The 12504-nt window shown below is 36.9% G+C and overlaps 1 protein-coding gene across 2 annotated transcripts; it reads left to right on the top strand.

Annotated features, from left to right (window-relative positions):
- Window positions 1–1708: 1708 nt before the first annotated feature.
- Window positions 1709–12264, top strand: nlrx1 (NLR family member X1). Of its 2 annotated transcripts, XM_067364944.1 has the most exons (9): window positions 1709–2067; window positions 4326–4450; window positions 4868–4937; window positions 5023–5132; window positions 5262–5884; window positions 6648–8071; window positions 9711–9797; window positions 10136–10387; window positions 10474–12264. In XM_067364944.1, exons 2-9 carry the CDS (start codon window positions 4345–4347, stop codon window positions 10826–10828), a joined length of 3027 nt encoding a protein of 1008 aa, XP_067221045.1. In that variant the 5' UTR covers window positions 1709–2067; window positions 4326–4344; the 3' UTR covers window positions 10829–12264. The 2 variants fall into 2 exon arrangements, with proteins under 2 accessions (XP_067221045.1, XP_067221046.1); XM_067364945.1 differs by lacking the exon at window positions 1709–2067 and having other exon boundaries at window positions 4370–4450; window positions 4881–4937.
- Window positions 12265–12504: the final 240 nt, after the last annotated feature.

The raw sequence follows: 12504 nt of genomic DNA, 5'->3' as shown, positions 1-12504 counted from the left end.
CTTCAATCCATCCTAGGTCTATATGACTTAATTCTTTTTGATGAACACATTCGTATAAATATTAATAAATATCCTGACGCATCCGAGCTTTATAATGGCAGTATGCTTTACCAAACGAGCATGAGCTGAAGAAAGTGCCTTTATCCACAGCCATCCATCATAAACATATTTCATACGGCTCCGGGAGGTTAATAAAGGCCTTCTAAAGCAAAGTGATGCATTTGTGTAAAAAAATCCATATTTAACAAGTTATGAAGTAAAATATCTAGCTTCCGCCAGACCGCCTTCCGTATTCAAATTACAGAAAAAACATAACTGGCGTCACATCAATTCTGTAGGCTTAGGATGTACATCATAAGCTTTTTGAAGAATACGGAAGGCAATCTGGTTAGATATTTTACTTTATAACTTGTTAAATATGGATATTTTTCTTACACAAACACATCGCTTCACTTCAGAATATGGAATATGTTTATGATGGATGGATGTGAATAGAGACACTTTCTTCATCTCATACTCGTTTGGCAACACATACTGCCATTATAAAGCTTGGATGCGTCAGGATAATTATTAATATTACTACGATTGTGTTCATCAGAAAGAAGTAAGTCATGTACACTTAGGATGGCGTGGGGGTCATTTTCATTTCAAAGTGAACTAATCCTTTAAGGTCACACTAACATTGATGTCATTTTTTTTTTTTTTACTCGAACACTAAATAGAATGAAGATTTTTTTTTTTTGTATTTTCAGTTTAGGAAAAGGTCATCATGAACATTATTTAGCCTGAGGTGAGGATGTTTACATATCATGCACAAGTCCAAAAAGGGTTTTAATTCAAACCAGAATACTGTGACGGTTTACACAGTGCCTGTGTTTCTATTAAACCATTGTATCAAACTTTTTGTATAGTAGATTTTATTATAGGTTTCTTTCTTTTTTGATTATTTAGTATTTTTTTGTCTAGAGATTTGATGTAACTACCTGGTGCTACAAATTATGTATTAAAGCAAAGTTATAATTTTTTAGACCAATAAACTTTCTATGTATATCAACATGTCATACTGCCAAATGTGCATAGTGTGTTTAGAAATAAAATTATGAGACACATCAGAAGTGCAGTTTCTGACACAATTGCAAAACACTGCTTGAATGTAGTGCTCATACTGGTTCGTATAAGGACGTAGAATCATTTATTGATAAATGCTTTAATTATAATTTATTTTACTTCTTACAGTAATTAATATCTAAGCCATTTGACAGTGCATTTTGAAAAAAAAAAAAAAAAACTTTTTTGAACATTTACTAACTCTGACTCATTGAACTTCAACTGAAGAAGTGCATGTGACAAAGAAACCTGTTTGTTTCATGTTTCATCAAAGAACCTTTCTAAGAATTGTTGTGAATTACCCAGAATCCCTTGGAGCTACAAAGAGCTTACATTGGAAGAGGCATTCATCATCCTAGACCTTGAGGAACCCCTTTAAAGATCCATATATAGAACTTGTTGGACTTGAAAAGTTTAGGTGTGTCAATTTGATCAGGGCTGTCCAAAGTAAAACAGCTTGTATGAAACATTGCATAATTAGTTAGTTGGGTTTTTGGTTTTTATTAAGTAATAGTTGGGTGGGCCTATAAAATTGTGAAATGCTGTATAATTTTGCTGTCTGAATGTGTCAGACTGAAAACCCGTCAGAACCCTGAAGAAAAATGGTCTATTGTAGATTTAAAGCTGCTGTAAGATAGAACTTAAAAAAAAAACAAACACTATGCTTTCACGTTGTAGTCCTGCATGCATATGTGGTTTCACTATGTGTATTTTATGATTTTTGAAGTCATTTGACTTTCGCTACGGCGTTGTAAAATTAAGAGCAAAGCTGAAAGTTGAATTGTGTTTGTGGGCGGTACTATGGCTGACTAGCAGCTTAGCAGGAAGTAGGAGCGGAGAGCTCTCATCATCCTGCCGTAGAATGGACCCTTTCCTCGGCTTTGATCTGAGGGTCAGAACGCTGCCAGAGTCCGAGGAAAATCAATGAAGAATTCTCCGCATTGCCAGCCTGTAGATTAGGTAAAGACTTACATGAATTACAAGCATCTTAATCGTTACGTCTGATTTCTCATGTTAACGGTAGCAGTCATTGTGCTCTGTTGCTCTGATTCATCATGTCACCTAACAGTGGTTTAAAAATACTGAAATAAAGAACGTTACGACGCGCCTGAAACCAAGTTCAGAACTGATTTTGCGTCGAATTCCAAAATCGAAATCTCTCAATTCGAACATGCATGACAGGCACGTGTAGCGACGGATACGTAGTCTGTTTACATTTACAGACAAAACTGTTTGACCTGTATGCATTGTTTTAAAGTGCAGTTGGATATGCAAATGGTTTGTAGATAAGGAAACAGCTAGGAAGAGCTGTACAAGTCAAATAATAATAACAATAATAAAAAAAAAAAAAAAAGATATATATAATAAGCACATAAAAATGAGCTCTGACCTGATTGTACTATTTTTAGACGGTGGCAGCCATACTAGTATCTTAAGCCATACTATCTTAAGCTTGACATTGTCATTGTATGTAATACTTGGTATCAATTTCTTTAAGCTTTATGACTTTAAAAAGAACCCATATTGTTTAATATTACCATTACCCGTATAGTTTTAGGTTATTTTGGACTGTAACTGTCTGGAATATTTGTCTCTATTTGTGTCTGTGTTGTTAACTGTTTGGGAATGTAGTAGCTGGTTTCCAGATCAGTGGTCCCAATCAGTGGTTCTCAACCAAGGGATCAGGGCCCCCAACTTCCAATGGGGGCCCAATCATACACTAAAAAAAAAACAAAACAAAAAAACAAACTTAAAGGGTTAGTTCACCCAAAAATGAAATTTCATTTATTAATTACTCACCCATATGCAATTCCACACCTGTAAGACCTTTGTTCATCTTCAGAACACAAACTAAGATATTTTTGATGAAATCCAATGTTTGTTTGTTTTTTTTATCCCCCCTAGGAAGTAGTCAATGTGACTGCAGTGGTTCAACCTTAATGTTATGAAGCGAGGTGAATACTTTTTGTGTGTAAAAACGAAACAAAAATAATGACTTTGTTCAGCAATTTCTTCTCTACCCTTTCAGACTCATACACAGTTGACGCAGTGAACACAGTTCAGCGCTTCTGTGTTTACATCCGAACTCTGGCTCAATACTGAAAATGGCGTAGGAGAATGACCGGGGAGAGACAAATTTGTTGAATAAAGTTGTTATCTTTGTTTTGTTTTTGCACACAAAAAGTATTCTCGTCGCCTCATAACATTAAGGTTGAACCACTGTAGTCATGGTGACTATTTTAACAATGTTTCTGCTACTTTTCTGGACCTTGAATGTGGTAATTTTCGTTGCTTTCTATTGAGGAAAAAAACCTTTTTATTTCATCAAGAATATTTTAATTTGTGTTCTGAAGATGAACAAAGGTCATACGGGTTTGGAACAACATGAGGGTGAGTAATTAATGACAGAAATTTCATTTTTGGGTGAACTAACCCTTTAAAATGATTTAGATTTATTTATATTAACATATTCTTTTTTTATTTTTGAGTTTATTTTTATTAGAACAGAAGTACTGGGTTTACATATCATCTTAAATAGGAGGGCCTTTGAATATTAACTTGGACAAAGGGGGAGAGGGCTTGGAGTCAAAAAGGTTAACAACCACTCGTCCAAGCTGGTTGATGGATGAATTAAATGCAGAGTATTGTCGTTATGTTGTAAATGACTTAATGACAATGAGTTTTCAGTACTGGTTTAGATACAGGTGTGGTGACAGGTCACACCTTTAAAGGTTTTGGTCATAGTCATCATCACAATCATCAAACATTTTCTGTTGTGTATTAAATACACAGACTAATCACTTGACCTTCTTGATCATTCATCAATATCAACTTGACTGATGAATTTCAACTCTTCTTGTGAAGAATTGTTTTATATATATGTATATAAATCATTTCTGGAATTGATTTTGGGAAGTATTTAAATGCCACATTGGTCACACTTAGTGATGCACCATGCAGTTTCTTTAGAAAATGGACATTATTCAAAATTAACACTTTGGGTGTGTTGTTAAAAAATATGTGTATCACGTAACTGTGTAAGCATCATGTGTCATTGAAACACAAAGCCAAAGGAGTGACCTTACAAGGTTTGGCTTGTTTTTCTCAGGTACGCTTATGTTACTGTGTTGATTGTAGCATTTGTTTCCCTGAACTACTCAATTTCCAGACCTGTTTATCCTTTTTAAGTCACTTTGACAAAACATATCCTATTTTAGGGGTTATTTAAAAATCAAAATGTGGAGATTTGGAAGGCCATCAGGAACGGAAGTGTTAAGATGGAGATGCCAAGGGTCCTCAAGAGATGTCTGCTGCAAATTTCACACCAGGGCTCTTGAAACAAGTAGGTGTTTGATAACATTAAAACATTTAAACTATCAATTATCAAATGTGAGTTTTATTTTACTTATTTAGAAATATATATGTGTTCACACACACGCAATTTATTTTAACAGAAATATCTTAAGCTCACCAAGGCTGCATTTATTTGATCAAAAATAAAAATAAAAACTTAATATTGTAAAATATTATTTGAAATAACTTTCTATTATATTAATCATTTTCAGGATTATTTGATTAATAGAAAGTTAAACAATTTATTTGAGATAGAAATATGTTGTATTGATGTAAAACTCATGCTGACCCCAAATTTTTGAACATAATGTATATCAGTTTTTTAGCATTATTAGCATTATAATGCTAATAAAACGGAACCTTTTAATTTTGTACAATTTAAAGAAATAATAATTGCTCATTTCAGCTTTTAACTTAAGCCTCCGATCAGATGGCATCTGCGGTACCATAAAACGACATCACTTGTCATTCCCAAAGTAAGTATAATTCTGAGAAATCCATCATCTATGTCTAGTGTTATCAGAGAATATATTTTGATATTGTCTGTGTATTGTCCATCAGCAAGACAACAAGCTGTTATAGAAATACATGGAGAGAACCGAGAACGTCTATGTGCTATTCCATCTCTGGATTGAACTCCAGGTTCTTTTGTACCTATGAGCCCGTCACAGGTGAGTTTATGTGTTAATTATTTACATTTGGATGCCATATTAAAACATCTTAGTGATTTTGTGCCTCTTAATCAGTAATCATTCAGCTTATAAAATAGCAATGTATTTCATGCTTGTATTAACCTGCAGATCCCATTGAGATCCACAAACAGAAGTTGGCATTATGGTTCGGTCACCTTCCTCAAGAGGAGAGGCAGTTCGGTGGCTACTTTTCTCCCGAAACAATGCATGTGGAGCCACTTATCCTAGAGCGTCATCCTGATGAGGATAGAGGACTTAGTCCCTTCAAGGCAAAGGAAAGGATATCTATACGCCCCTCTCTCACAGTTGAACAGCTCTTTGATGCAAACATTAATGCAAACAAGGCACGAGGACTAAATGTTTTGCTATATGGGGCTGTCGGCACAGGGAAAAGTACTGTCGTCCGTAAACTGGTGCTGGATTGGTGCGCTGGATCTATTTACTCTCAGTTCAAACTTGTGTTGCCATTCTCCTGTGAGGATCTCTCCCATTTGTCCAAATCAACATCCCTTCGAGACCTCGTAGGCAGGAAATACATGCACCTTCGCAAGACACCTTATCTTAGTGGAGATAATGACAAGGCTAAGGATGTCCTCTTTATCTTCAACGGAATGGAGAAAATGAAGCTGGATTTTCGTATCGGCTCAACGGAGTTATGCAGCGATCCCAATGAGGCTATCCCATCAGGAGCTGTTGTTGTTAATCTTCTTAGGAAGTACCTGCTACCTGAGGTACTGCATGAGGCTCAGCTCTTTACTTTTTGAAGCTTTTTCTTATGTGACCTGGCATGTGGAATCATGTCATGTCCTAGATTAAATTGGTCATGGTTTTGTGATGTAATTTGCCATGGGTTAATAACATGACCTCTTTTCTTTTTTTGTCTGGATCTATTAATTTATTTAAAAATTCATTAAAAATGCAATTCATAAATATAGTGACTTTAATACACCTGCTCTATGATAAGCATTTTTTTTTTATTTCTGAATTTAAATTAATTGATATTTTGTTTTTCATAATGAATAAAATAAAATCAAGTGTTTTTATTAGAAAAACTAAGTTAACTAATTGTATATTTTGTTAAAATGATATTTGTAAAACCTTTTGACCTTTATCAAAGTCATGTGGCGCTACCAACATACCAAAAAAAAAAAAAAAAAAACACAAAAGAGTAAGTTATATCATAAAGAGGACTCCTACAGACTCCTACTGAATATTTATGAATTCCTGATATTTATTTGTAATCATTTTTACATTGGAACATATAAAAATAAAAAATGGAAAATAATGATAAAGATGTGCACACATTCTTTTAAAATTATATTAAAATAATTACTTTTTACTTGGTTATATTTTAGTTTAAACTGTACTTTTCTTGACAGTCATATAAAAGTTTTTCAAAACCGTATGAGATCAAAATGAATTTGGAGAATACATTTGTAAGTACTTATTGTTAACTAATTCATAGCTGCTAAAATATGTTGATTTTTCTTACAGGCCAGCATTTTGGTTACAACCAGACTATCTGCCGTGGACAGAGTTCCTAAAAAATACATAAAACGTTATGTACAGATCTGTGGCTTCAATGATCCTGATCGCCAGAGAGCCTACTTCACCAGTAGGCTCTTGCAACAGAATAGAGACAAGCCAGACAAGGCGGCCGAGATGCTCATAGAGATGCTTTATCTAAATCTACAGCGGGAGACTCAGTTAGCAACCGCCTGCTTCTTACCATCTTACTGCTGGCTTACATGCGCCACTCTTCATTTGTTGCATTTTACTGATACGAAGGCACCGATTCGAACCCTCACTGGCACTTACACCAGTTTCATGAGGCTCAACTTCGGAGGAGAAGTGATAACTCTGGATGGAAGCGTCTCTTCACAAGAGCAACAGAACTCATTAATGCTCTATGTGGTCCGTACTGTTGGTAAACTAGCTTTTGATGGCATCACCAACAAACGGACTTCGTTCTCCGATGAAGAACTGGAGCAGTGGGTAGGCGGCAAGACTAAAACAGACGAAGAGCTCCAGCAACTGGCGGTTTTTCGCACAGATGTGCTTGACTTCTTTCTGGTGCCTCGTGACGATCATGGTGCAGATCCCGAATCTAGTGGTAGACGCTACGTGTTTGCTGTTCCTGCCATGCAGGAATATCTAGCTGCTCTTTATGTCGTTCTTGGCGAGAACAAAACCGTCCTGGAGAAGTTGACTAAGGAGGTTTCGGAGGCTTTGGGACAAGCCAGTGAGGACATCACAAGCCTACTGAGCATCCTCTCCAAACTCATACCTTTCCGAATCTTTGCCATTTTCAACTTACTTAAATTGTTCCCAAAACTCTTCGAGCGAGTCAGCAGCCTCAGCAAAGGGCGTATCGCAAACACCATGGCAGCAGAAATGTTTCGTTCAGAGGACAGCTTCAATGAAGATGTCTTGGACCAGGTGGAGCAAAGTCTGCTGGGAGTGCATGGTCCACAGCCACAACAGGAAACCTACACCAGGGCGTTTGAACTCTACCCTATCTTCATGGGTGGACTACTTCATTACGGGAACCGGAGGCTGTTAGATCAGCTCGGATGCAACATCAAGAGTCATACGGTTGCTCAGATCACCCGTGCACTGAGAAGACACCTGATCAAGGAGAGTCAGAAGAAGCAGCCTCCTGAGGAACTCATGGACCTTCTGGTCCTGCTGTATGAGTTTCAGAACCCTCGACTCACAGCTGAAGTCCTACAGTCCATCAAGACCATCAACTTGTCCACCGTACGCATGACACCACACAAGTGCTTCGTGCTGAGCACCGTTCTGGGCTGCACACGCTCGAGCTTCCACCTGAATGAGCTCAACCTCTCCTCCTGCCACATCACTCCAGAGTTACTGCAGATGCTCTGGCCAGCCTTCCATCACACCAGCAACCTCAAGTGAGACATGCACGTACTATAGAGAAATCTAGTTAATGTTTTGCATGCATGAAACATCTAATCATACTGAACATCTAACATAAGCTTTTTATTGACCTCTTTAAATATTGCTAAATTTGATATTAATACATGTTTGACAGGGCTGGGCGATATATCGCATGCGATTGTCACGCGCATTTCGTCAGTAAAGCCGGTTCCCTGATTACCGCTAAATCGCCATCACGTGCTTTCAAATGGAGCGCCATTTAATAGACAGAGCCGTAGTTCAATGACAAGCCACGCAATATCGCGTTCAATATCGAAGGCGATTCATCTGCGATAATGAACACGATATTGCGTAGCTACTACGGCTCTGTCTATTAAATGGCGCTCCATTTGAAAGCAGGTGATGGCGATTTAGCGGTAATCAGGGAACCGGCTTTACTGACGAAATGCGTGTGACAGTCGCATGCGATATATCGCCCAGCCCTAGTTTGACATTCAATTAGTTAGTGTATTCCAGGGCTCATCAACTAGCAGTCTGCTCTCCTTACAAATGTTTCCTGCTGAAAACAAAAACTAGCAAACCAGCCGAAGAAGTTTTGCTGGTCTTAGCTGGTGTAAAATGGTCTCCCAGTCTGGTCAAGCTAGTGTATTTTAAGCTGGTTCTCTCAACATAACCAGCTTGAAAGTGCCCAAAACCAGCCTTCAGGCCACCCTGACCAGTCTAGGATACCAACTAAAACCAGCAAGCCAGTATTTTTTTTTTTTTTTTTTTTTTTTTTTTTTAGTAGCGTTTTGGTTTTGGTTTTGAAAGCAAGGTATGAGTGGACTTTCACAATTACACACTATTAATTTGAACTTTATATTCATCAAAGATTAAAAAAAAAAATAAAAAAAAATGTATCACTATTTCCAAAAAAAAATAGTAAGCAACACAACTTTTCTCAATATTGATAAGAAGAAATGTTTCTTGAGCTGCAAATCAGCATATTAGAATGATTTCTGAATGAAGAAAAATCAGCTTTGCCATCACAGGAATAAATTACATATTAAATATATAAAAATAGAAAACATTTCTAATTTTTTTTAAATTGTAAAAATATTTCATACTATAACTATTTTTAATGTATTTTTGATCAAATAAATGCAGCCTTGGTGAGCATAAGAGACTTTTAAAAGCATAAAAAAAATCTTACCAACCTTAAATTTTTCAGTGCTTTCGTACCCCTGATTTATACTAATATTAATAAAAACACAGCATTACATGCGTTTAGTGTTTTTCATGACACCATGTTAAACTGGCAATTAAAGTGCTAGATTTTGATAATTTAGATTTAATCATTTAAAAGTTTATTAAAATATTCTGATTCTTAAGAAACTAACTGAAGTGCCCTGTATTAATACACTGACCTCAAGTTTTATGAATAACCAAAAAGTTTTTAATGTGCTGCATCTTATTGAGTTAAAAGTATTGGACCTTTAACATGCAACTTTGTACTATGGATTCAATTGTTGCCTTCAAGTTGCTTTGCTTGCAGAATGCAGTCAGTAATATTTACACCAAAGCACATTTACCTCATTAGTTATTGATTTTCTGTCTGGGAAATCGGTAAACTAATGGCATGCGTGTGTGTTTTTGCTCAATGTGTGTTTACAGTCTCCAGTTTAACAGCCTGGGCTCCGAGTCCTGCATTCTACTGCGAGATCTCCTGCTTGAGCCCAACTGTACTATTAAGTCATTACAGTAAGCATATTTTCAATAACACATTGTTACTGTCATGGTTGAACAAAAAATTACACTTCTGTATTGCTGGAAAACTTAATGTAAAGTATTTTTAAGTGGAATATAGCATCTGTTGACTGATTCTTAAGACAAATTGCAACACTTTTTCCACTATTTGTGGGAAAATGGAAGATGCCGGAGGTTGCGTCCAAATGTAAATATACAACTGCAACAATTTTTTACAGATTTTAACAGATACATAAACTAGTATTTCAGTTCTGTCCTAGTACTCAAAAATCAGTGCATTTATACATATGAAAAAAGTTTCCTGTTTCCATTTTGTGTTGCTCTGATCACAGGTTGTGTGACAACTACTTGTCTGACACCGGCATCAGCTATTTACTGGAAGCTCTATCTGGTAACCAATCTCTGCAACAGCTGAGTCTGATGCACACAGGCCTCGGCGACCAATCGGCACAAATGCTGGCTGAGAGACTGGGCCAGCATGACATGTTAAAGGAGCTGAACGTGGCCTACAACAACATTGGAGACAGTGCAGCTCTCATGCTGGTCGATGCCTGTCGTGAACATCCCAACATCCACACAGTACAGTGAGTAGCAAAATTCATGTGTTGTCATTTTCATAGTCCAATCATAAATATCTCTCTTATAAATCCACCTGTTTTCATTCTCCCAGTCTGTACCTGAACCAGCTTACAGATGTGGGCAAGCAGTCGTTGTACGTGCGTGGTGGTCCTCGGGTGAAGGAGGGCCGGCGGGTGAAAGTCCTGGCCTCTGTAACGGAGGGTTCGGACATCTCAGAGGACTGGCATCCCATTCTGAGCGTTATTGGAAAAAATTCTCTTTCCTGGGAGAGAGACCGTGTACGTGAACAACTGCTGGTCTTCCTGAAAGACCTGGAATGGGGTCGGAAACAGCACCCGAGTTTCTGGAAAAAGATGCACTTCCGACGAGTAGAGAGCGTTGTGAGGCAAACTCTGCGCTTATTGGAAAAGAGCAGTGATACAGGAACAGGAACTGGTACAAAATGATGCAATTATCATTGAAGCTAAAGGAATGGGTGTCTAATTTTACAAAGGGATATTTGTTGCCATGTTTCAGTTAAGTCAGCCTTAAAGGGATAGTTCACCCAATAATGAAAATTCTCTCATTGTTTACTCAACCTCAAGCCATCCTCGTTGTTTATGACTTTCTTTCTTCAGATAAACAAAAATGAAGATTTTTAGGAAAATAATCTACCTCTGTGAGTCTATATAATGCAAGTGAATGGGTGCCACTTGGTTGATTGTGACGGTGATCCATACAAACCCACTGGATAAATCAGTGTCTTCTCAAGGAAGACAATAGGTGTGTGTAAGAACTTTTAACCAGTACTTGAAGTGGGAAAAAAGTGCTGGTACTCTTGCTTTGACTTTGAGTGGTAAAGTACGCAAGAAAAGTGAAGGTACGCTAAAGATTAAAGTATAGAAGTGCCAGTACTGCATACCGGTGTGTACCGGCCCACTTCGAGCACTGCCTTTTAGCTATAAACAGTTATTCTCGGCCATCTGTCTTAGGCGTGTTCACAAGTTCAGCTTGACATAATTGTAAGTATCTTGTGAAGTTTGTATAGGAAGTAATGCTTAAGCACAGAGGGTGGCCACTTCTCGCGCAAGCTTCACAACACACTTAAATCGTGTCAAAACCTCCTTTCCAAAAATGCTTGTATCAAAGTAGACCAGAAGCAATGTTAAGAGAATAAAAATATTAGTATTTTTACTACACACACCTATCATTTCGAAAGACATTGATTCATCCAATGAGCTCGTATGGATTACATCATGATAGCTATGTATGGTTTTTCAAGCATCAACCATGAATTATTTTCCTAAAAAAAGGAAGGTTTTGTGGTTATCTGAAGAAAGAAAGGCATATACATTGGGGATGGTATAAGGGTGAATAAATGATGAAAGAATTTTTGGGTGAACTGTCCCTTTAATATTTCTCTGTGAGTTTGTAAAGGGTTGATTTTACTAATCATTGTGTTTACAGCACATCCATCTACATTAGTATTGGGTCATGTTGAGAAAACACTGTGACAAATGTATTTTATTTGATTGTTTGAGGAAAAGGTCAATATTTGCTACTTCAGAATTTGTCAGATTACTACTTGAAAACTCCTTGTTGCACAATAACAAATGTTGCCATTTAAAGCCATTTCCTATGCATATCTGTTCAGGGATATTTTAGGGTCTCTTGTTATCATATGAATTATTTGTTCACAGTTCTGAAACCTTTTTGTGTATATTAAAGAACACAATGTTTGAGTGACAAATGGTGCTCTAGACAAGGTTAACCAAGACAAGGCTTTAGATGCATATGCAATATTAACATATATCTTTTGCCTTAATCCATGATTGAAAAAATGTTTGTACTGACAAATTGTGACTGGAATCTGCTGTGCAATAAAAGCAAAATAAAACTAAAAGTGCGGATTAAAGACTTGGGTTGTTTGTCAGTGTATTGGTTTGACTTTCACTAAAAAAAGATGCTGGTTTCTAACCATCTCAAACAATCAAGCTTATTAGGGGAGTTTGTAGTTAGTCGTCTTAATTACAGTTGTTTATGTAATACTTCCTTCATATCTGATGATGGCAGAGGTGTTGTCTCATAAACCTGAGATTAAATATTAATCTCCTGGTGGAACAAGGAGGAGCCATACTAACAA

The sequence above is a fragment of the Chanodichthys erythropterus genome, chromosome 17 (assembly GCF_024489055.1).
Source record: "Chanodichthys erythropterus isolate Z2021 chromosome 17, ASM2448905v1, whole genome shotgun sequence".
NCBI lineage: Eukaryota > Metazoa > Chordata > Actinopteri > Cypriniformes > Xenocyprididae > Chanodichthys > Chanodichthys erythropterus.
Note: the sequence above shows the minus strand (reverse complement) of the source record. Positions and strands in the feature narration are given on the sequence as shown.